Source organism: Phoxinus phoxinus (genome assembly GCF_949152265.1).
Source record: "Phoxinus phoxinus genome assembly, chromosome: 12".
Taxonomy (NCBI): Eukaryota; Metazoa; Chordata; class Actinopteri; order Cypriniformes; family Leuciscidae; genus Phoxinus; species Phoxinus phoxinus.
The window spans coordinates 23,638,367-23,664,952 of NC_136887.1; the positions used below are offsets into that span (position 1 = coordinate 23,638,367).

Below are 26,586 nucleotides of genomic sequence, written 5' to 3' on the forward strand. Positions count from 1 at the left end.
ACACTTAAAGGGTCAGTTCAGGGGATAGTACACTTGTAATACTACATGTGCACTTTGTAATAATGCCAAATTAAAAATTTGCTTCATAGTACATTTTAAATCATTGTTTTATTAATCTTTTGCCTACTGCCTTGAAGTACACTTATTTTGATGAGCTGACTTCCATACTAAAGCACATGTAAAGTACTTAATTATTGTGTTGATTGTTTTATTCAATGTTATTTTTAAAGTTTCTGTAGAAAGACATTAAAGGGGTCATGATGTTGTTTTAAGTTCATCAGGTGTAATAGAATAGGTTAATATGCTTTAATGTTCAAAAGCACATTATTTTTCACATGCTGTACATTATTGCAGCCCCTCTATTCCCAATCTGTCTGAAACACGCTGGTTTCTACAAAGATCCTTCTTCCGAAAAGCTCATAGTACTCTGATTTGCTAGCAGACCCAGTGCATTGTGATTGGCCAAACATCTCAAGCAAGTTTCGGAAATGTAACGCCACCACACTCGTGAGCTTTAGTTTCAAAGGCTTTAGCAATCGTAAACACTGTTAATAATGTTGTCGGTTTTACCTTATCAGATCGATCCCGAGTCAGATTCTGAAAATTTTCTTCAGTAGGTCTTTAAGTGGTTCAAAAAAGAACTCTAAATTTATATTAAATGCAATTAGCTAAAATTTAGTTTACATGCAGTTGTGTTAATTGTAATAAGTACTCTTTTAGAAAGTATGCTAAAGTGTACTTATTTTAAGTCTTTTGTATAATGGTCTTACTCAGCGTAGCCATTTGTTTCCTCAATTGTTACTGTAGTAGCCACGTTTACAATTCACGGATCGTCAAAGAAACCTTATTTTTCTTCATCTCTCTTCTGCTGTCAATCGCGAGTGGAGAATGGGACTTGAGAGGTTTGCACTCTCTGCCGACAGGATGCATTAACTGAGCGTTGGCATGGCTTGACACTTGTTCATTTTGCCCTCTGGGAGAGAATATACATTAGCTACCATGCTTTTATATGCATGACTCTTCTTGCTAATTCTGTCATGAAGTGTGATATGTTGACAGCTGTCAATAGAGCATCTGCTACATAGGATAGAACAAGCTACTGTTACGGATGGGGGGAAACAGCGTATTATTGTCTAAACAGTTTTATTTAACTCATGGTGAGGGCTGAATGCAGTCTTCACCCTATCTGTGAAGTTCCTGCTCTGTTTATCTGTACAGTCACACAGTCCCCAAGACACCAAAACCGACAGGGCCGCTGCATACACAGGCCTCAATTGAACTTGGGCTTGTTTTGGCCAAGACAAGTCAAATGACAAAATCTGTCTGCAGAACAATGGAAGGATTATTTCCCAGACAAGAAAAAATGAATGCGTTGTATTAGGTTTATTTTGGGGGCGGAGGGGTTAGAGCTCTCCTCAACCTGTGCCTGTCACAGCAGATTCTGTCATTGATGCTTTTTTATTCTTTGACTTGATTTATTGTCTGTAGATGGGAAACTATGCCAAGTTTGCTGCACCTGAGCAGAACTGCTTTTCAGTGCTCATTTTATGTGCTCTAAACTGCCTTCTAGGCTTGGCAGTGAATTGTACACCTCGTTAGGTAGACACCACATTGATAATTGACCTGTACTTGCTTCAAAAGTCAAAAGATTACTGGACTCCCCACCTCTAAAACTCTTTGATTTTTCAAAAGAGGCAGCATTTATGTGGGGAAATGGACTGCTTAACGTTTATGGTGATCAACAGCTCAGTTTTGTTCTGTGTGATGCTTGCAGTGGCATTCCATTGCTATTTTTGCTTTCTAGTTGGTATAACAGAGACAATCAAAGTTCAATTACAGAAACTTGATATAGTATGGTTTGCTGATTTTGATAATGTAACTTTTTTTGTAAACATTTAGTAATGGTGAATGTAACAAAAAATAAACTTCCTTATGGTATCATTCAAAAGTTTGGGGTTATATTTTTTTGGGAAGAAGTCTTTAATGGATTTATTTGGTTAAAAATATAATAAAAACAATAATATTGTGGAATATTATTACAAATTAAGATAATGTTTTTAGTTTTTTTTTTTTAATGTAATTTGTTCCTGTGATGGCAAAGCTTCAAAGCTCAAGTAACATTTCTTATAATTATCAATGTTGTGCAGCTTAATATTTTTTTGGAAACTGAATAATATTTAACTATGAAAATAAACTAATATTTTTTTCCTTGATGAATAGAAAGTTTAAAAGAATAGCTTTTATTTTGAAATAGATCCTTTTTTTGTGAAAATGTAAGAAACTTGTCACTTTTGATCAATTGTGTCAAATGCTTCGTTGCTGAATAAAAGTTTTAAATAATAAATATTCTAAACTTTTGAACACAGGTGTATACTGTAGTTTTTTTCGTTCTTTGTGGAACAGAAAACAAAAGTAGTAATTTTTTTATAATAAAAATACATATTTTTTGCCCTTTTTAAATTGATAAATAGACGAAATTTAGGTCATCATTAAAAAAAATATTGTTTTTTTGCTGTAGGTTTCAAATAAAATATTGCACATTTGGACACATTACATCAGGCTGGACATGGGTTCTATTGTTTCTTGGGGCCAAAAATATTTGGTATCAAACATGGTATTTATTTCTGAATTGTGGTCTAGAAGGAATCAATTCGTGGACTTGCAGAGTGAGTACAATTATTTTAATGTGACAGCAGAACATATAGCTGAACAACGTCCCCAATTTTGCATTCAGTCTTATTTTGCATTGATATTATTGAACTTAGGAGGATAGGGTGTCTTTCTTAGAGCTTTGTCATCTAAGACCTATGCCTGTCTTCCTCCTTTTTTCAAAAGTATTGTGGAAGTGAGGTGGCCTGGTCGTATGTAGAACTGAGTCATGCAGCACATTGACTGTAATCATCTTGCATTCTCTGACATGGTGGGCTATAATCAGTTTGATTTGTTCATTTGTTTCAAATGTTTGCGCCAATCTTTCACCCGTCAGAGACTCTTGGCCCTCCATATTTCCTCATTGCTTTAGTAACTGCTTGTCACTCACATAACCTCTCAATTGCTGTTTTTGTTCTCCAGATAGCGGAACATTAAACCTGGGCTTCAATTTGCTGCTTGACAAGCCAGGCAGGTGTACAGGCCTAAAACATGTTGCACGGAATGGAATTGGCTTTTTGTATTGAAGGCATAATAATCATAATGAAGCAATTGAGGAAAAAATGCTTTGCTGCCATTGTCATTGAGATTATAGATCAGCTGGTCTGTTGGTCTCCATATAGGAAAGATCCATGAGCCACAAAACAAAAGTACATCCAATCTAATATATGAAACTGTGGGAGATTTTTCATACACAAGTTTCCCTCCTGCATACTCAAGGCACACACTGATATCGATTCACATCATCAGTGTTCAGGCTAAATTTGAGGTTGTTCTTCAATATATAAACTTGAAAGTATTGACCAAATGCAACCCCCCCCCCCCCACACACGCACACACACACACACTTTAATGCCGGTGGGCTGATCTCTGAGATTGCAGTGCAGTGCATGGCTCGTGGAAGAAAAATAAGGGTACACTAATGTGGCCGGTCATCAAAGGGCTCTTGTAAACAGAGGAGCTCTTCGACAAATGAAAGCCCCAGCCCTTTGATGATCAGGGTTAGTGGCCATGGCACTAAGCATATGATATGCTCGCCTTAATGTGTGCACAACGAGAGCGATAGAGCCAGTGTCGCCCGTCCTTGCTATTGTGCATGCATGCACGCAGCTGGACCCAAGGCCTGATAAAAATGCACAGCGGTAAATCCTTTCATGAGCCAGGGTGACGGCATGTTAAGACACGGGTGAGGGCTCTTAACGCGCCTCTCCTGCTGAGAAACAGCACTGGCAGGATGTGACATGCCAGCTCCTCCGGTTTGCATCATCATTCAGTCAACCACTGCTATTCCTCCAGCACCATTAACATTAAGACAGTGAAAGAGGCGCCTAGTCCGAAGAAGGACTCTGGGATTGATGAGGTCAGATCGTTACCCCTGCAGATGCAATCACCCCCCTAACTACTCTACATCCTCTCTCTCCAAACTATACTCTGGCGGCGTCCTGTCAACTCACTCGGATGCTATTTCTCAATTTTTCTTCAATGTCTAATAGTCTTGGGGAACGTCCAACGTACTTTTGCCTTCTGTTGCGTGTACTTTAGTTATTTAGTAAATGTGGCCAGATGAACTTAAATATCAGTGGCAGCATAATGTGTCAATCCTGTTCCCTTTCTTCTAGATTGAAGGAGAAATATCTTCTCCTTGAATTTTGCTCAAAAGTACATTTGGCTTATTTTGATGTATGGCACTTTAACTAATAAGTGTTCTTTCCGGCTGTCCTTGCATTCCTAAGCGGATTGCTTCGATTTTGGAGAAATCCTCAGAATCCCACTGCAAAATAACCCAATTGACTAAGATCAAACATGAAAAATTATGGCTTTGTTTCCTCCAGGAAACTTGGCCACTCTCACAAAAATTTAAAGTGAGAGACAAATCTACTGATTTCCATTTTCCTGGAACCCCTTCCCGGTGCCCTTGGTTGATCTGATCAGACTCGCATTCTGTGCACACTGTGTTCTTTTAGTTTTAATGGTCTGTATTGGTAACTGCATTGTTCCTGTGGATGACTTTATGAAGTTTCCCGAGCACTGAGATTAATAGAGCTTCAAGTTAAGAGTATGAATGGATCTGGTCTCACATTGCAGCTGAAGAGGGGAAAAAGGTACTTATTTATACCTTTGCATTAGTGGATCCGGCTGCTTCCGTAAAATGATTCAGTTATGCCAACCCTGGCCTTTGATTTAATAATTCCAAGCTTTGAGGACATAATTAATCATGATGGGTAAATCATGCTGTAGAGCGGGAACTGGATTAAGGAGCCAATTAAGATGCCACATCAACAGGGCTCACTGATTCATTAAAGGCCTTGTTTTACGTGAGGGGAAAGGAGAGAGACAGTGGTTTGATGTAAAACTGTTGAAATGTTCCTCTTTGAAAAGATGTCCTTCACTTTATCACTAATTCAATGCATGTGCTTTTAGGAACATGTGGTAAAAACACCAAGAGATACATTCTCTCCTCTCTCTCTCTCTCTCTCTCTCTCTCTCTCTCTCTCTCTCTCTCTCTCTCTCTCTCTCTCTCTCTCTCTCTCTCTCTCTCTCTCTCTCTCTCTCTCTCTCTCTCTCTCTCTCTCTCTCATCTCTCTCTCTCCTCTCTCTCTCTCTCTCTCTCTCTCTATTCAATTAAAAATAAAATAAATAATAAAATAAATAAATCTTGATGAAAAGATGTACACGTATCTTTGAAATCAACAACCCTCACCCTTTCCTCCTTGAGTATTTTCATTTGTCTGTCATTTTTTCTTCTTTGCGGACACCTACACATTCATGGGTCTCATTTGAAAGCAAAGAACACAGTCCCATTTCCCTTCACCAGAGGGCAGCATGGCTCCATAGAAATGCATCCTGGGTGTATCTCAGGAGAAAGGCTCTTTGTTGCACATACGACATCTCCTTGACTTGTCATGGAATTGATAAACATATATCAAGGCTTTATTACTCACTATAACCTTGGTTCTATAGGACAGTGTCCTTAGTGTGATCAAGAATGTGCTGTGAGAAACAAATAGCAGATTTGAATGATTTAAAAATAATTACATCTGTTTTTTATTTATTAATTGAATATATTTAAAGTGTATTAGAATATATATTAAATATTTTTTTTGTGTCTACAGGAGGACATGAATCTGAATGAAGAGCGTAAGGCCCCTCTGCGAGGAAAGGACCTGAGCACCAAACGGGAGATGGTGGTCCAGTACATTTCTGCCACGGCCAAATCTGTAAGTGCACCGCGACACTGGGGCGGTCGGTCTTAGAAAGAGAGAGAAACAGACAGAGGAGAGAGTGGGGATGAACCACATGACGAGACACTACGGAATAATGAGCTTAACCTGATCTGCTTTCTGCCTCTCTTGCTAAAGCCCCAAATCTTTGATTGCCGCCTCCTTTAGCTCTTTTATTTATTATTTATTCTGATTTATTTATTTTGTATTTTTTTCCCTCTCACCTTTTTTTTTCCTGGGTGCTTATCAGGCTGCTTTTGTTGTATTGCACTTTCCAAAAGCTTCATATTGCCGGGGATCAAGTTTTCATTAGAATTTGGTACGCATCACTGTCTCTGCTCGGTAAGCTGAAACATGGCTCTTTCATCACCGTAGATGAATAAAGGCTGGAACGCCACCGCCTCGCGGGGTAATCCAAGGCTTTTGGGGCGAATTCTCTTCATTCCCTTTATGAAGTAGGTCCTGCTGAGGTTAGACTCCACGTAAACACCAATGTTCCCCTCACCCGCTCTGTGGGCGGCTCCTCTGGCCAGCCTTCAGCGTCCGTTTTCATTAGCTTTCCTCCCGGCCATGATAATTAACCAGCATTATTAATAATGATGATAATCAGAGATGATTGAATTCTGCAGCACTGAGCCACACATATTAGTATTGTAGTCTCAAAGTAGGAAGGGTGGAGGGGGTTCCTGTCTCTGTGTACCCCTGTAGCCCCCTCAGCACCACCAGAGGCACTCACCAGCAGCATGTCATTGTGGAGGCTGAACACAGCGCTCTGACAAGCAAGGAGGAGGTTGGGAACGTGTGCTCTCCATTCTAGGGAAGAGATGTGCTTTTATGTGATAAGAGATGTTTAACACAGTCACAACACACTTTTCCCTGTAATGCTCAACTTTAGCACCCAGAGATCTCCTCCTACTCCTCCTCTTTTAAACATTCAGCTCAAGCTACTAACCAAGCTGCATACCATATCTGCATACTGCTGATTACATCGGAGTAGCGCAAATATTCAGCCTTGTACACATTTTTTTAATATTGTTGAATTATATGACATAATTAATGTAACTTAATTAAGCCACTGAAAACAATATTGAAAAAAGATATATATATATTATTTTATATTAATATTATATTAATATATAATATATTAATATATATATTTTTTTCAAAAGTGCCCTTGTCGTTTATGGATATTTTCCTATTAGTCAAAAAGCGTTTATGTCTCTTTCTGCTGACAAACTATTAAAAGTCAACAATAAACAGAATATAGCCGCTTTTTCCACCGTCGGGTCGAACAGTTTTAAGGAACTGTTCCAGTTATGTTTCCACTTGAGCCTGGTTCGGCACGGCACGGTTGCAAACCGTTCTCTGTTCGGAATTCTTAGCACTATTAGTTAACCGAAGGCTGGTAGAATGCGTAGTGACATCGCCACTCAGGATTGGTCACTCGTCTGTTTCACTGTAGCTACCTAAACGTTTGTCTATTTGACCGACTTAATTTTTTTTTTATAAAAATAAAATAAATATCTGATCCTCCTCCATAATGCAGTCGCTATTTACTTCTCATCAGTAAACCGTTCTGTTACCAAGGCAACAACTGACACTTTTCTATGGCATTCCATAGAGCTCCATTATGCACAGTGGAAAATGAAACCATATCCGTGCCGGTTTGAGAACGGTTTGGCGCAACAGTGGAAAAGCGGTATATTCGTCCATTTATTTCTATTATGTGATGTGTTTCCTAGTGAAATAGCAAAAAAAGACTAGGATTGAATGGAGGGATTTTTATAATTAAATTTGAGAATTGTTATTCATATTCCTGCAGTCATGCAAAGATCATGAATTATATTAATTTCTGTAGTACAGTTTTCTAGTTTCATTGGCCATAAATGCCCTCGATTTTGATTCCCTGTTGACTTTACAAATTGTACATCTCTTACAAGCATGAGATGGCAGGAATTTTTTGCGTCAAGTCTTTTTCACTTGACTAATTTGTAACTAAAACCTGCACTTTCTGTTCACTCTCGAAATCATTGTTCGAATGCATTTTATTTGTATGTCGAATAGCTACTAAGGGTGTTTTTGAGTTGTGAGTTGCTTGGACTAATGCTGACACACACACACTGACACATGTCCAGAGAAAGTCTCTGCTGTGCTGTCTGTCTCTGTCTAGCACTGGGTCAATGTCCTCTCTTTGGTTGGCTAGTGGGAGTAATTAAGTGGTGGTCTGACGGTAGAGGAGGCCCGTGGTCTCCGCTTGAGCCGCTGCAGGTGTAATTTAGCTGGGGTGAGCGAGGCCAAGAGCAGACCGCACGGAGACGGCCTCTGCACACCTCCGCATTAATAACCCAAACCCGTCTAAATAAAGGAAGGGATAGTGGAGTCCATCCATCCCACTTAATCTGCTGCTATCTCCCCGAGTGTGCCGATCTGCCTACAGTAGATTGTGTTTCAGCACACAGCTTTACAGAGCAAATATTAGTGGGAAAACAAACCCATCCGATCCACTCCTGTCGCAGCCTGCCTGCCTGTCTGTCTGTGTGCGGCAGACTCCCACAGCTCCTGCCTGGCAGGAGGGCAGAGCGATGAAATAAAAGAAAGACGGAAGAATAGAGAAGTTTCACACCAGCGATGTCTGTCCTCTTTGATAGCTCAGATATTATTGCTTGTGTGACAGAAACTTACAGCTCCCATGGTTCACAGTTCCTTTTATTATTTACAGCCAACACCTTTTCCCTTGCAACACATTTATGCATGCTTTCATTATATTATATGGTCACACCTTTTCTTTTCTTTTTTCACACTGAACATTTTTGGACAGCTATTTGCCAAAGAAAAGTAATGTATAAAATGCATATTTATTGTTATATTTATTAAGTCCTTTGCATGTGTTTTTTATTTATTTATTTGTTTTTTTTATTTGAGATCCAAGCATTTTCTTCTTGGAGGCACCCGCTTGAGTCCTTCAGCATGCACAGCTAAGAGCTCTCACCACACTTTCCATGGGGTCTCAGTATGAGGCTTTTAAATGACTGCAACCACCACTTTAATGTCTTATTAAGAGAAAGCGCCTTTCATTTAAATATACAGCCCTCTTAAGTATATACATACTACTTGCAACAACAAAAAAATCACAACAAATGTTAATACAAATATTTGTCAATAAAAAAATAAAAAAATCTAAACATCTTATTTTTGCCGGGGGTATGTAACCTGACCATAACTGTAAGCCACATACAGTGAAAATCAATGTTGCCTCGCTGCACTGCAGACGTCCTTGGCCATTAACTTTTCATGAAATGCTTTCTCGCTTTTTCAGTCTCTGACAGGTGTCATTGTCCTCATGAGTGCCAAAGCATGTCTTTAACTAGTCATTTCTCTCTTGCTCTGCCAGTGTCATGAAAAGCTTTGACTTTGCTTTACTGTTTCGCACTAAAATAAAATGATTTATGTAAGGAACAGAAATTTTCTAGGCGGGGTCTTTGAGGGGGAAGGAAACAATGTTGTACCCATGATATTCATGTGAACATTGTCAATATTGTGGTATTACAGAGACATGGAAACTAAATTACAGCACAAGTTCTTGTAATAGTTTATGACAGTTCCTGAGAGATGATATGATCCTGTCTAGAATGCAGGAGCTAATAATAAATAATTAAATGAATAGATTTGTATCATGGAGCATTTGATGGTCACGAGAAGAGCAGGAACGAGGATATAAATACCCATCCCTTGATAAGATGACATTTCTTCTGAAGTTTGTTTACAGGAGCTACTTCATAATAGAGCTCCTTTATAATTAGCATATTACATGACTGCCTAATTCTGTATTACAACAATTACCATCAACTGGTTTAAGTTTTCCTTTTTTTTTCTGCTCTTCATGCTCCTCAGGAATTGACAGCATTAATACCACAGTAAAGTGACAATGAGGTGTTGTTTTGTGAAATTTGTGTAAATTGATGTTAGCAGCAGCTTTTCCCCTCAGGCTCCTCCCTGACAGTTTCAAGATAATGTCTGCTCTTTTGATCAGGCTGCAATAAAAATACAACATTCATCAAACCCAGACAAAATGGTGCTAACAATACTTGGCAGTCACCCAGCATGTCTGGTGAAAGCACAAGCAGGTGACTTTTTGTTTAGGGTCAAGACCCAAACCCTTAATGATTTGTTTGAGCATATTTGCCAGAGATGCACAAAATTGGACTCGAAAGTAGCACTCTTGATCAAAAGGTTGCACTGTTAAAATTTACTTTATTATAGTCATAAACCTTAACCTAAAAATGGGATTGTGGGAGTTTGTTAAAATAAAGGACATCTATGTTAAAAGAAAGAGAGCAGATCCGATTTAGAAACTACCACCTCCAGTTTTGTATTATTGAAGTTAGAATAGTGCTCATTTCAGTAAAATCCCTTTCAGTTGTAGAACAAATTATGCTCCCAGAAGAAAACCTTCCCCTAGATATTCAGCCTACTAATTGTCATTACGGCTTGGCCAAGAAAAAAAACATGCTGACTTCATCGAGCTTTGAGCTATGTATAATTTGACACTTGATAGAAACTACCAGTGACATTTGATTGATTTTTGGCCTATGGAGGCATTTTAGGAGGCCATCTGCTCATGAATAAAATACCATGTTGGGGTTAATTTAGTAAAAATCTACTAGATTCATACAGAATGTCATTGAGCCCTCTGAATTTTTGTATTGACTGTCAAAAATGCCCTTAATATAGAAACTGCTTGATTGTCCTGAAGTAATTATTTGCGGATTGTTGAGACAGAGCTTTTATTTTATTTACTTTAAAACATGACATTTTCACATCAGTCATTTCACACATCAATCATTTCACCAGCCTTTTTTTCCCCCTCCACAGTCTTCAAAACCAATGAGCAAACAGAGAGATGCTTTTAAAAACTCAATCGGAGATCAGTTCATCATGATCCTTAAGTTCCAAGCAGTCATCAAAATGGCAGACATTGTCTTTAGTGTCCGTCTAAACCCTCTCTCTCTCCACCTTGTTAAGTGTGTAATTCTCAGCTGACTAAGCAGCGTAGCAGAGAGGGCCAGTGTGATAGTGATTTAAGTATAAGCTCTAATACTTCAGCAGGATAGTACTGGAGAGATTCTGGCCTACTAATGATTGTGCTGTTTGTGTCTTTTTGCACATTAACTTCCCGCCGCTGACCGCTGCATGCAGATAACTGGGAGCAAAGTTGCGGTAAGTAAAACAATTATTTATTCGCTTTTGATTTGTTATCGTGCAGTATTTCTCTATCTTTGTCTTTCTCTCTCTTCCCTCCTTTTTTTTGTAAATATCTAGAAAAGACATGTCTACGGCTTAAGATTTTTATTTTATTTTCAGCATTAGTGTAGTTTATAGGCTATAATTTGAAAGTTCTACTTTTTTCCCCTCCCAATCCCCGCATGTAAATTGCACATTTGGAAATGAGTGATTTCTCAATTGTGCTCTCCAAGAATAAACTAGAACCTTTTTTTGTTAGTTTAAGCAGTTTTTCTTTGAAATGGATCACTGCCTAACACATATTAGCATTTAAATATTGTAACACCAAGGATGAGCAATAGTTTTTAGGCAAATAATCATAATCTGTGATCTAATCTGTTTATTCTAATGTTCTGTATCTAAATGGGTTTCATTGTGTTCATTCTTCCCCCCAGACAGCATACTGAGAATGTATCACTTAATTAGATTTTCCCACACACACACGTTCCGTGATTGAACAGTGCAAAAGAAATATTGAGTGCGCCCCCCTACCCCCATCCTATAAATATGTTCCATTTTGCAGTGGGACATTCAGCACAACCCATTTGCAAAGCCATGTCTTTGTCCCAGTAACATTACAGCATGTCACTATTGTTTCTGAAATGTTCATAGCTGCTCATGTTGTTATTGTCACTTACTTTCGCCCCTCGCCCCCACTTTCTCAAAAATGATGGTAATAATCTTTATAAATATATACTGTCTGGGAGATGGCGATGTTTCCTCATTTCACAGCTCCGTAATGCGGTAATTGCAGACTGGCTTTTACTATTTCTCACGTAGTGCGGTAGCATAGCCCATATGAGGCTGCTTGTTATTTGTTTTATTTTATTTATTTAGAGGGGCTCCGTTATTGCCTCCGCAAGTGTCGCTTGTCATTTAAAATGCTGTTTTATTGTGTTGCTGGAGCTATGAGAAAGGCCTGTAGATGTACGCGAGGAAGCTTGAAGATAAGGAAGCACAGGTAAATGTTATTTACAATACAGCAATAAGCTGCCGCAATAGACCCATTTATTTGCAGCGAGATGGCCCGTTCATTCAATGCTTTCATGCCGCTTGGCCTAGAATTGTGTCGAGTGAAATTTCTATAACCTGTCAGCAATAAAACCTGCTTGATTTGATGAGCATGGAAGTATGTTTTGAATGTTGCATCATTTCTCAGGGCAGAGCAGGAAAGTTACTTTGGGATCGGTTTTATTGAAGAACTGTCTGACAGTGTGCACCCCAAACAAGTCCATTCCTTTTGAAGTTTCTCGCAGTTCAGAGGTTGCTGTACTTCCTGCCATTCCATCTGACTTAGTGCACTTCCTGTGGATGAGGGAGTGTGAGGGTTTGCAGGGAAGCGGTCAGCTCTTTTATTCACCTTGTTTTTGTTTCTCTCGTTCCCAATATCCCACCTTTATTGGGTTTTATTGTGGACGCTAGGTTCAGTGCGACCAAGATGATGCCCTCTTGCTGGGAAGATTGCGATTTTCACGCTGTCAATGTGGTTTGGAGGTAGACCGACCTGCCTGAGCCGCGTCTCCCTCAGGGATGAAATCTCTCCAGCACGCTCTCTCGCAGGGCTCAAATTCGCTGGTCAGCGTGTCCGCATGCTGCTGAGTCACATGCGCTTCAGCAGTTTGTATCAGCGCAGCTTGATGGTGATGATGATGATGGTGACCTGAGGGGGCGTACGCCGTGCATGCTGCCCCTCCGCGGTGTCCGATTGATCAGGAATGTTGTTGCTTTGATTGTCAGGCTAAGAATGATAGATTGTCTGTCAAAATGCCCACGTTTTATCGGCGTGGAATTGATGAACCCCTCTGTGAGGTATTGGAAGACCACTTCTCCCCGTGCTTAAATAAAAAACAACCAGCATACAACAGCCAATCGTGTTTGGCCCTGAAGTTGGTTCCACTGTTACCTGTTAAGGTCACATGACTTGACCTGCAAAGCCTCGCTAGACCTCAGGAGGAGATCAGTAATCACACAGTCAGCCCAGCAGTTAGGAGAGACTGCCTGTTTCCACGGAAACATGGTGACATGCTCAGAGTTGTGGGTAGAGAGAGAGAGGAGCCGCTGAGACCTCAGGGACAGGAGTCTGCTAGGGCTGTTAGAGTGCAGCTGCTCTCTGAGAATCCCTGGTATTGTCGGTGAGAAAATAATGGACAAAGCTTGTATTTTAGAAATGATTTAGCTTCTTTTCACATGGGACAAAGATCTTTCCTGGCCCTTTCTTGGGTGAAATGACATGGATCTTTTCGGTATGTTAAAGGGTATAGTACTTAAATACTCTCTTTGGAACCTAAGGGCCTTGAAAATCATATGTGAAAAAGAGCAAAACAATGGCGAAGAAATATGACATTTGGCCATTTCTTATTTTTTGAATTAATATTTTGCACAAAACAACAGTTTGCCCATTAGCATCCAGGATTTTTGTACAGTCTGATATGATGCTAATGCTTATATGCTGATGCATTCAAGTCATGTTGGAAAGATTGTTTCAAACAATCTTTCAAACAATCTTTCAGTGTTGGGGCCTTTTCAGTGAGAAAAAAATGTTAGACGCAATATATTTTTTTTTATAAATTTGTTGAAGTGAATGAATCTCTCTCCAAACCCCCCCCCCCCCCCCCATTTAAAATAAAACTAGCTAGGTCACGTAATACAATAGTATTGTACAATTATGATATACAACAATTCAATTTACACAACACCTTCAATAATTAAAAAGCAAATGATGCAAACCTGATGCAGTAGAGTTAAAAAAATATTTTTGTGGAAAAGGTAAATCGCCATCTTGCTCCGACCAAAGTGACTTGAATGCACCTCACGTCATAACTCTTAAATCCAAACTTAGACACTGGACTTGAATGCACTAAACAATGAAATGTGTCCAAATTATGTTTTTCAAAATACATTGTGTCATAAACTGCTCGAGGACGCAGACAGTGGTGATCCAAATGCAGGCTTTAATGAGAGGAGAATCCAGAGACAGGTACAAGGAAACAGGCAGGGGTCAAAACCAGGTAAGCAGTCCAATATCAGAAGTACAATGCAGGGAGAAGGCAAACGGGAAAACCAGATACAGGCAAAGAATCCAGGAACCGTGAAACTAGAAAATACAAAGGAACTCGGAAAACGCTGGGTAATGCAGTTAGACACAAACAATACTGAGCAAAGACACAAAGGAAAACCAAGGCTTAAATCATAGAAGCTAACAAGCATAATCAAAACCAGGTGAAAGATATAAAGCATAATCAGTCCAAATGAAACCATAAGCAGTAATGAAAACTAGAGAAGGAGTGCCCCCCAGTGGCTCAAGCGGGCACACCAGCCGCTGATTGTCACATAACCCCCCCTCTAAGGAGCGGCTTCCAGACGCTCCAAAGAGCTCCGGGGGGAGGTCAACGGGGGATGGGATGGAGGGCCAGGCCCGTGCAGGGGAACGGGACCAGGACACAGGCAGACCGGGCCTGGGCTGTGGAGCGTGGGCGACCAGGGCGGAGCAGGGCGTGCCGACGGCCAGGGCGGAGCACACTCAGAAGGGAGACAGGGTGGAGCACACTTAACACAGGACCAGGGCAGAGTACACTTAACAGGGGACCAGGGCGGAGCACACTTAACACAGGACCAAGACGTAGGGAGCACAGGGCTGGACAGGACCAGTGACAAGAGCTCAGACGAAGGTGGACGTGCAAAGGTCCATGTAGGCGCCGCCTCCATGGCCCTCACAGGGTACCTACGGCCCCCCCCCAAAAAATACTTGGGGAAATCTACGGCTAAAGCCTCCAGGCTGGAAACCACCACAGGAAGAGGCGCAGGTAACACGAGGCGAAGAGGCGGAGCCGGCAGGGCGAGGCGCAGAGGCGGGGCCGGCAGGGCGAGGCGCAGAGGCGGGGCCGGCAGGGCGAGGCGCAGAGGCGGGGCCGGCAGGGCGAGTCGCAGAGGCGGGGCCGGCAAGGCGAGGAGTCTGGGAACGCCCTCCGGAGCCTGGCGAGCCCAACGAGTCCTCCTCCTCCTTCTGCGACGGCGCTTCACTGGGCTTGATTCATTACAGGATGCACTTGACTCACAGGATTCAGTAGACTCCGTAGACTCACAGGATTCAGTAGACTCAGTAGACTCACAGGATTCAGTAGACTCAGTAGACTCACAGGATTCAGTAGACTCAGTAGACTCACAGGATTCAGTAGACTCAGACTCACAGGATTCAGTAGACTCAGTAGACTCACAGGATTCAGTAGACTCAGTAGACTCACAGGATTCAGTAGACTCAGTAGACTCACAGGATTCAGTAGACTCAGTAGACTCACAGGATTCAGTAGACTCAGTAGACTCACAGGATTCAGTAGACTCACAGGATTCAGTAGACTCAGTAGACTCACAGGATGCACTTGGCTCGCTCGGCTCACTCGGCTCACTCGATTCACTCGATTCACTTGGCTCACTCGGTTCGTCGAGGCTGACGTGAAGCTCTGGTTCATCGAGCGCGGTCTCGGCTGGGCTGACGTGAAGCGTGGGTTCGGTTGGCACGCGCTCAGACTCAGTAGAAAACCCTTGAGGTAGGAATACAACTGAGCTCACGTGAAGTGTCCGAACGTCGGGATTCACATGTTGCGTGGTTACGGCGGACCCCTTACGAATCGCTGCTTCACCGGGAGACAATTGACGCGTAGATTCAGTGTACAATGGCGAATCGTCTGGCTTTCTGTGAAGCAAAAGTTTCAAAAAATCCACAGTAAAAAGCGAACCGCCCATGGAAAGGGCCAGGTCAATATATTGGGTTAAAGTCCAGCTTGAACTTGGAAACGGTAGAGCAGAGCCGAGCGGTTCAGACAGTCCTCCCCGAAAGAACATCATTAAACAGAAATCATCTAAATAGGACTGACGAGAGAGCTTCAAAAAATCGGTCACAAAAACCTTGAGAGGACGTTCCCCTTGACGGAGGCTTACGATCTGCGCTGTGGGATCCATGACGAGGTCCGTGTCTCTCTCAGCCGCTGGATCAGTAGTGGCTCAGTATTCTGTCATAAACTGCTCGAGGACGCAGACAGTGGTGATCCAAATGCAGGCTTTAATGAGAGGAGAATCCAGAGACAGGTACAAGGAAACAGGCAGGGGTCAAAACCAGGTAAGCAGTCCAATATCAGAAGTACAATGCAGGGAGAAGGCAAACGGGAAAACCAGATACAGGCAAAGAATCCAGGAACCGTGAAACTAGAAAATACAAAGGAACTCGGAAAACGCTGGGTAATGCAGTTAGACACAAACAATACTGAGCAAAGACACAAAGGAAAACCAAGGCTTAAATCATAGAAGCTAACAAGCATAATCAAAACCAGGTGAAAGATATAAAGCATAATCAGTCCAAATGAAACCATAAGCAGTAATGAAAACTAGAGAAGGAGTGCCCCCCAGTGGCTCAAGCGGGCACACCAGCCGCTGATTGTCACACATTGTCTGCTGATGATTTACCTCAGTGCCTCTAAAATGTCCTAAAAAGCTTCTTGTTTGTTGTGAGTATATCACTTTCCTTCTAATTATTTCTTAATTTATGCTTCTTTCTATTATCTTTGCTGTGCACTGCATTATGGGTAATGTTGCATATCATATAAAGGCTCTTCTATTTATATCCTATACAGGATTTTGTTGTTAAATATTTTGAGGCAGAACAGTTCACATTTTGACTGACTTCTCTTCCTCTCCAATTACCTTCCCTACCCTTGCTTTTTTGTCTCTCCTTCGCTTCTATATACTCCAGAATTTGTATTCCCAGGGTAATGAATAACCTTGGCATTGCACCACTTGTTTCATCGGTAGACTTTTACCCAACGTACTCCTTTTCCAAGGCTCATCTATACCACAGCTGTACGGGCTCATTGTAAGCGCCTGTTTAAAGGCTTTTCTGTAGTGATGGTGCACTGCGTCCTCTTTCACTCGCTCTGCTCCTCACTGGCAAGTGTGTGGAGAGGGCCCTTTTTAAACTAAGCTAAGTTTGAATAAAAATCAAGGACAGCCAATCCCTACCTATGCCTCAGTTTGAAAGGGTCTCTTTGTTTCAGTTTGACCATTAAAGATAATTGTGTACTGGAGTATAAACTGATTTGATAGGGAGTATGTCCTTGGTGCTTTAAAAGACTTCCTAAGTAAAAAATAAATCCAATAACCTTTCCCCCCCTTTGTTCCTGTTCATCGTTTTTATAGATTAATTTTAATTAGGTTGAAGGAATTGCACTTGTTCTACGTGATGGTCGTGTCTGTTGATTTTTATTTTTTTATTTATTATTTAAATGTAGTTTTTATATTTATTTTTAGTAATTTTATGGGTTTTTGTCATTTCTTTTTTGTAATTTTACTTTATGTAAAATACTTTTCTTTAGTTATTTTATAAGTTTTAAACCTTTTTCTAAACAAATGAGATTGGCCAGTATAAAATACACAATACTTGGGAGTTTTGGGTGTTTGCCAGGGTTTTGCTATGTGTTTTCTAAGGTGTTCTGAATGGTAGTTAATGCATTGCTAAGCGGTTGCTTTTAGGTGGTTGCATAATAAAGCTCAAGTTAAACAATAGCCTAATACTCAATAATATTCTAGTCTGTAGATATACCTTTTGTGTCCCTTCTTTTGTCTAAGTCTGTGATTTTTTTTCCTTTTTTTTTTCCCTTTCTTCTCCTTCAGGTGAAATTTAAATTGTAAGTCTGATTTCTTAGAAAAGTAATAGCATACCTCTCATTAATGAGCTATACAATTTTGAGGCATGATTAATGCCTGTAGCACAAATGGTGGGGACGAGTTATGAAGTTTAATACTTGGCAATAGATTAGAAAAGGTTTTTATTACCTAAGAAAACACCACTAATAATGTGTTGGTATTAATTCGTTTGCAGTGAAAACTGAGGTTGGAGTCACAATAATTTTCTGCAGTAATTGATAACATGCCGCGGATGCTGTTGATAGAGCTTAACTTGTATTTAACTTGGACTATTCCTTTAATGCGAGTTCAGGCATAGATGGCAGTAATTCACCTATATGGTTGAGCCATGCTATAATAGAAGACATTTTCACATTCACACTATATGAAGAAGGTCTTTAATTTCTGCCCCTTTTGATTGGTTTCATCACAGATGCTGATCAGTTCTGGGATACTGAGTTGATCCTGTCACTGTATCCCAGTGATAAACTCTGAGACCTGTGACTTTCAGTGTTGTTTGTGTCTCCAAGCTCAGGCATATTGAAGTTTCTCCGGGTTGAGATCAGATTGACACTAGCGCAATATTCATGGAGATAACTAACCTCATCTCCTGTGGGGTCTCGACTGATGCTTCAGTGCTTGTTTGGTACTACCACAACCTTGCATACAATTTAAATTCCATTCAGTCAAGTGCTAAAATATAAATGTCAAGTACAATGCGATTGATTTACCTTTAATACCATTTCCAGTCCTTTCTAGGGCTGGAATTATTTGCATTTCACAGACCCAGACAGGTTAGGTTTGTTGATTTCATATGGGAAACGGCAAGACATAAAGGTAGCGGTTATTTTATCAAACCTGAATATAAAGCAGTCCAACATTTTTCAGGATAGCCGCCGACACTAATAAATGCCGTTTCTAACATCAGTCAGACAGTTTGACGTGCTCTCTCTCTCTCTTCGTACAATGTTATATCGCACACAAGCTCTCAGAAGTCTTTTGTAAGTCATGGCAGACCACACCAGAAAGACAAATGTCTTGTCATATAGGACACGCAGTCTAGAAAGTGTGTAAAGAATTGTAGCGTGATAGACTGGCGGCGTATGTCAATACCAGCTCCCACCGGTGACAGAAAAGGTCTCTTTGCTGGCTGACTGCTGCTGCATTATGCCACGTGGCCTTCTTTTCAATGGGAAACAAACAATCAGCACTCCAGCCTTCAAAAGAGGGGAGCGGGATCTCATTATGATGAAGAGAAGATGAAAGGGAGCCAAGAGTGGACATGGTGTTCTCGTATTAAAGGGAAAAGAGATGGGCTCTGTTTGTGTAGGTGTGTGTGTGCAACGAGCATTCTCGTGATTGTGCGCCACTTCTGTATGAGAGGAGCCCATTTGATGTTCACGCTGCGACTTCAGCAATATATTCGCAAGTCCTGTCTATCTTTCTTTTTTTTAATTCCAGCGGTCCCTCCGTCCACCTAGATATTATTACTTCCCTTCGTACTGCTCTTAGCTCCGGTTATGAGGTCAGGAGATCTGGTAATGGCTTGTCCCGTCACTCTCCTTGACCACCTTTCAATGCCGTTACATTCTTGCCCTTTTTCCAGCCTTAGATGTGATGTATTTATAGCACATAGCATATTTTTTACTACAGCCTTACCGAAGACCTTAGCTGTACATGTCCTGCTGCTTTTTTGGCTTAATGAAAGTAGGAGCATTGTGGTCTCTGTTTCTTTCTCAAAGTTACTTCATTAACTTCGGGTGTTTAGGTCTGGCACTTGCTCCGTGGTTTCTGGACAGCTATTTTCTTACAATTAGGGTAGTCTGCTAGATAATTTCACTTGAACCATAAAGCCATGAACACAAAAATATCCGCATTTAATGTCACACGCAGACAGCTCAGGAATTGCGCTCGGGGAACAATGTATTTTGAATGCTCACGACTTTCCACTTCATTTTATTTTTCTGCCTTTATTTCAGCCTTGAACTAATAAGAAGCTATCTCATTAGCTTATTGGGTAGGAGTCAAAGAGACGCTACCATTTTTACTTGGTTGATTCCATTGATAAGATTTTCCCTCGCTTAAAACCCAGACTTCTCCCTCCGAGACTCCCTGTGGCCCCGTCGGCAAATCACAGCACTAATAAGGTGTGGCGCTTGTCTCGTGGCTGCACATTTTATGGTCGTCATCCTTGGACGCTCCGCAGTGAGCCGTCATTATCTGCTCATCAAACACACTTTAAGCACTTCCCCAAATGGCCAAGCCTAACAATTCGTGGTTTGATCAAGGATGGGTCACAAACCGTTTAGTCTGCCTTGCACTTTTTCTCAAGGGGGCTCTGGAGAAATAGACCCTTCAAAATGGCTGCGTTTTAGTTTTATTTGTTCATGATTGTGTTCCTGGAATATCAGCTTCTCCTGGTTGTTTGGTCTTGCTTTGTTCAGTGTATTTATAGCGGACACGCTGTTTGCACGTTTTCAGTTTGTCTTGTTATGCATGTGTATAAATCCATATGATTAACTGCCCATTGCCTGAGAGACTAGAAGTTGGAGGAGACTGAGATGGTGCAGTACATTCCTTGAGAAAATCCCAACAGCCACTAGATGGCAGTAAGTATCTTTAAATTGAAGTTCCACAGCAGTTTTAGTGTGTGAGAGATGGAGAAAAAAAAACACATTGTTGCCATGGAATTGACCTAATGGGTTTCTCTCAGACCTGCACAGCACTGTTTTTTTTTTTTTTTTACTACAATGCCATTTGTTAGAGGTTTTGTCTTGAAAGAGGGGAAGTAACTGTTAAACCTACCAACAGTATTCAGATGGACTTTGGCTAGATTGATCATTTTACTTTATCAAGTAAAATCAAGTTTACTTTTTGTGTGTTAAATTTCCTAAGCTGATTGGCATAGATAGGCTGCTGTTTTTCCCCCTTCTAGCGACCTGGTGTTGGAGATGGACGTTTGGTGGCTCGAGCTGCCTCGCCCCTCATCGACATCCTGCTTATGCAATCACATCTGAATAATTTATACTGCCTCCTCTGCTCTCATCATGTCATAAAACATGCTGCTGACAACACATTGTCAAGCTAATTCCATTCAACTAGCTCTTCTTGAAGTAACACGTTCACACAAAGTCTAACTGTACTATTTGTAGGTCTCTTCTCTTCTGTTCTCATCTCGTCTCTTGCCATATATTTTGTGATTTTGTGATTTTTATTTTTTTCCTCGTCAGGCAATTTCAGAGAGGTAGAGGTGTTTGTTTTATTCTCTCTTATCCACATATGCTGCCCCTCCACCTTTGCCTGTTTTAGGTGCTCTCTTTCTAACACTGCACATTAATTTTTAAACTTAGCCATATGCTATCGCTTCTTTCTTTGGGTGGCTCTGCCAAATGCTCCTGAATCAAATCAGGACAGATACAAAGTCTTACTACAAATACAAATACAGATTTTACCTCACACAGATCAGATCAATAGATTGACCACTTGTGGTGAGATGCGATTTTAAATGAAAACATGAAACACTGTTTGTCAGGTTAAGCCGAGGACACACTTGAAGACTGTAAGGCCTATATTATGAATGTAATTTGATTCTTACGACTGATCGTACCCAAACACGCCAAGTCTGAGACAGTTGCATTCAGTCGGTGTTCACATTTGGTGTTTAAAATCTGCTCCCGTCATTGGAAACAATCTGTAAGTGTGTTCAGTTCAGTCTTAGAATGTTTCAGCTAGACGTTAAGTGTGTCCCCGGCTTTATTCTGCACTCCATTTAGGTTTAAAACTAATGGTGGCTATAAAATAGAGAATCCGGTGAGCTGTTACTAAGCTGTTTTAAAAGATGAACAGATGACTTTAGTTACTTGGGCATTGCTGTAAATTGACTTTTGTACATTTTACACCTTTTTGTGTTTTGCCTGGTGCCTGTTTTACTCTGGAAAGACTTCAGGTGTACTTTTCTTCATCTATTTTTGGATGTTGGCCATTCTAACAGTCTATATCCAAGTCTGCCTGTAGAACAAAAGAGAAGGCAACGGTAGAAAAGAGAGCTGATATCATATGCCAATTACACTCGCAAGATTTTCAACTTTCTGTTATAAATGAGCTAAGGCTGCTAAAATTGTCATTTGAATTATGCCTTTCATCTCCCTATGGCTTTTATTTAAGCAGATCAGTTCAAGCCTCCAATGAATGTTTTTTTCTTTCCTGTTTGCATTTCTGAACATGCAGTACAATGGTAATGAATTCCACCATTTTAAAACCAATTACAGTAGTTGGGCTTTTTACACTCTTTGTCACTGTCTCTGTGGAATAGGGTTGCTGGAGTGTCGACTACAGATGATCTGGATTCTTTTTTTTTTTTAGCTATTCCCAAAACCCAGCATGCTAATGCTATTCTTTTGGCATTACCATAACACTTTTTTTTCTCTCACCTGGAATTTTTGGGGTTTCTGTTTTTGTTTTTGTTTGTCAGGTTGGCATAAATACGAATCATTCGGAAAAACACACACACACACACACACACACACAAAAAAAACACTTTATATTTAGTATTATATTTAGTAAAGGAAGAATCTGCTAATATACTGATCCATCATTCGGCACAACAGGGTCATTTATTTACTCACTCATACATTCAGTCACAGATGTGACATTTTATTTTATGTCTTCATGGCTACTCATATTGCTTTTATATAGCTATATATATATTATACTATATGTATTATACATATATTATACATATTGCTTATATATATATATATTATATATATAAAAGCAATATAGTCACAAAGACATACAATTTTTTTTATTTTAACTGTGACTGAGTGTGTGAGTAAATAAATTACCCTGTTGTGCCGAGTAAAGGATTTGCTAGGAAGAGAAGAAAACAAAGGAAACAGGGTTTAGGTTTTCCTCATCCTTATATCTTCTTTTATTAGATGTAAATAATGGCTCCTGATAAAAAATTGGGTCTTTGTCTGTTGCTGATGTTACACCATTAGACTTCCTTGTTTGGTGTAATTATGTTTATTAATGATCACCAAAGTTCATGGCAGTTAATAACCATGCTTTTCTGTGTCCATTTTTTCATTCCTGTTTAATTGTCCTAGATGTTTTGTAGGAAGGCTTTAGGAGATGGATTATTACAAAAAGTAGTTCCTTACATCTTTTCTTGAACATTTTTTCATGTAGTTTCTTATTTAGTTGTGCATAATGAAAGGCAAGGTGGACAGATTAAATTACTCTGTTTTGCACTTATATATACAGTATTATGAAGAAGTCTTGATGTAATATTCCATAATATAGGAAGAAGTTGGGATTGTTGTTAGAAGATACTCTTAATGTAATATTTCATAATCCTCAAATTTAGTCTCGTCCTCAACAGGCTGCTTACACAGAACACTGACACTTTCAAAGTCTGTCTCAGACTTTTCAGTAGATCTCCATCCGCTAGTCACTAGTGTCTCTTCCAGTCTCCCACAAATCAATACAAGCTGGTGATGCCCAATTTCCGCCGTCTTGCCTTTAACTTTGGGCAGTCGGATCAAACAGGTGCTTTACTGACTGTTAGTGGCTCTAGAGCGAAGTCCTGTCCTAACTCTTTTGTACATTGTTGCTATGTTTATAAAAGCCTTAGCCAGTTCTTGTTATTCCTTCTTTTGATTAAGGGTCCTCAGCTTTGTAATTTACTATATTTCATGAATTGTATGCTTTATTACAAAGTTTAGAATTTCCATTAAGAATTAATTACTTCATAAGAAAAAAAGTAAAGAATTTAATGAAGACAATTTTTTCAGATTGCGATTAATACTAATAATTCACTAATTTGTGATAATTCATAAATTACACTGTCCACTTCAGCAGAGAGAGAGAGTGTTGTGTGAATGGCTCGCTAATTGCTGTCATTCCACCCGGCAGCTGTGGGCTATTAGAGGTCTTTGTTCCAGATGTTGTCATTATAATGGACTTGATCATCATAATGGCTTCTGAAAGGTGATTGGTTGTCATGGCTGGGCCTCATAATGCAGCCATTGTTCTTTCTGAGAAATGGTCTCTATGGTAAACCGTATGCATGCAATGTAATACGATATATGCTAGCAGAATGACAAAGGTTACGAGACGCGAAGCAATTTCTCTGTAATGTTTGTGCTTCAGAATAGAAATGAGTGTGTCACAGTGCCCAATCTTTATGTCAGTGGATCTCTCTGATATAGAACCTGAATTGTTGCTGTCTCTTAAGAACATAACGAAATGGCTCTTTTATTTGCTATGTGTTCAAAAGGGAATGTCCTTTAGCCATGGATTGCTCAAAATATGTTATGGCATGATGATGTGCAGTATTCTGATACCAAGCATCTGTGGCAATGAAAAGGGACATGTGTATGTGTGTGTGAGAAGTAGAGAGGGAATTGAAAGTGCCCTACTAGCTGTGTTTGGGTATGACTCCATGGAGAGTGGCAGTGATAAGAGAAGGCCGGGTGTAATGAGCCATATCCCATGCCCCTGCTTCCTGCCTTCAGGCCTACAGATGGGAAGAGAAATTCCCTGCTCTCCTGTCTGTCTGTCTGCCTCGCCCGTCCACTCCCTCCCTTCCTCGAGAACTCAACCACTCTTGATTTTTTCATCCCTAGCTTTATTTTTCTGCCTGGCCTCCAGACCTCTGCCGGATTTTGTGGAGCTTCTGATGGCGTGCAGTAAAATCAACGAGGCGTCTTCTGCCTATTCACTCTGAGATGGAAAAAAGAGAGAGAGGGAGGCAGAGAACAGGACAGAGAGGGCACTGGACTGTCTTATTTCACAACCACTACCTTTCCCTTTCTCTCAGCTCACTGAATTTAATCCTCACAGGGGGGATTCCCGGCCACTACTGTACAGAGCGACCTGCTGCATAGTAATGTGCTGCATTGGCCCAGAGTGCATGTTCTATTGCTATATTTTACACTTCCTGTTACTCGGCATTTCATTCACATGTGTTAGGCTGCTAACATTTTTAAATAAACGAATCTTTTGAATATGCTTCAATATAAATGTCTATATACTGGTCATGATGGTCAACAAGTGAGGTTGAAATTTAGTTTATATCTAGAACACACAAATTTGTATGATTGTGTTCTATATACATACATGAATGTGTATATATGTATTGTGCTCTAGTTATATTATTTGTAACTATTAAAGTTATATTATATACAGCTCTTATACATTATAATAATATAATATAATATGATATGATATGATATAATATCATATCATATATTATAATATAATATAATATAATATAATATAATATAATATAATATATAAATCAACCTCAATAATAATTGAGCAAATGTTGATCATCATCACCCATTTCTCCTTCCTGAAAAAGTATGGGATTTTTTCATTGCTGGACCCTGCAATCCTCTTAATTTGATTTTGTTCACCAAAACTTGTCTTTCACATTCATGGCATTATTTTAATTATTGGCTGGTATTTGGGTGAATTGTGTTATTCTGGGCTGATTAATTTTTCATCAGCTGGTTATTAACATTTGGCTATCTTAAGCCCTCTGTTTAGAAAGAGCTATTTAAAGTTTAAAGTTTTATTCTCCTTGATGGATGGGAGTTGTTTGTTCCCCGGCAGGGAGAGGAAAATCTTCTTGAAATGAAAGTCAGTGAATTAAACCAGCAGCTCATTCAGTCCAACTCCTCCAACCCACAAATAATTTTCTGCATGAGAGAGGGAAAACAAAGGGATTTGTGGGCTCAAATGTGAAGTGGATGAGGTAATTGTTTATAGGTGGACCTCTCTGTGTGATTCTTGTTTAAAACCACTTGGCTTTGCCCAAGGTGATGAATTTACCTTGTGTTCTGAAACTATTACGTCATTGTTCTTGATCAGCTGGTGTCAAATGGATGCTTGATATAATGGTTCTGATTCAGTCGATGTCTTGAAATCTGCAGCATATGTCTGTTTGATTGCAGGAGTGCAGGGAGTGGCTAATTCTCTTGATTACATCGAGAACATTCACTGCTTTGAGTGTTGATCTTTTTGGCTCCTTGATATGGTTGCCCACAGCTTGAACCCACTGCGTTTGGCAGTTGTAAGTCTCTTCTCTTTGAAACAATTATAACAGGATATCAAAGGAACATAATGATGTGGAGACCGACATTGGCTTTTATCCACCGAACAATGGTGTGGGTTTATTGCATTTTATGGATGGAGGAGCTGATCCATCATTTTGAATGCGAATCAGTAAATTAATCAGTTTGTGAGAGCATGGTTAACACATTACTTTTTGATTTTTGTGCTGGGTATTCTGTCTTTTTCACTTCATGATGATAACTGCCCAAATATTTGCCCAAACATTTTAGCACACCATTGAGGATGAAAGAGGACAACCAAGGTGTTGTCTTGCTTTGTCAATGAAATAATAATTAGTCAGGCAAATGGGCCTCTGAATTTAGATAAGCCCATTATCATGCACTGTTGCTGTTCGAGTTTCAAGGACTTCTTCTGGAGCTGAAATCTGTCGTTTCCCCAAACATGAAAATGCTGTCATGTTTTCTCTCAGACACCCTCATACAGATCTGACTTAAATGCAATATTTTTGCTGGAGCCAAAATACAATTCTCAGACTGCAACATGTAGTGTTAGGAGCTACAAAAAAGAGGGATGAATTGAATAGCAGTAGCGCTTATGTTTCTTGTAGATGTTGCTGTTAGACAAATTGGCATGTGAAGGTTCTTGTATGTGCGGCACTGGACTTTAGTGCAGTTTTAATAAA

General features: G+C 40.1%; 1 protein-coding gene across 12 annotated transcripts in view; it reads left to right on the top strand.

Moving 5' to 3' along the window:
* diaph2 (diaphanous-related formin 2) overlaps positions 1 to 26,586 on the top strand; it is a 471,667-nt gene that overhangs the window by 60,568 nt on the left and 384,513 nt on the right. For all 12 annotated transcript variants that reach the window (XM_079630046.1, XM_079630050.1, XM_079630044.1 and 9 more), the window contains 2 exons: positions 5,763 to 5,867; positions 11,067 to 11,087. In XM_079630046.1, the coding sequence (XP_079486172.1) occupies positions 5,763 to 5,867; positions 11,067 to 11,087 (126 nt within the window). The remainder of the gene's footprint in view (positions 1 to 5,762; positions 5,868 to 11,066; positions 11,088 to 26,586) is intronic.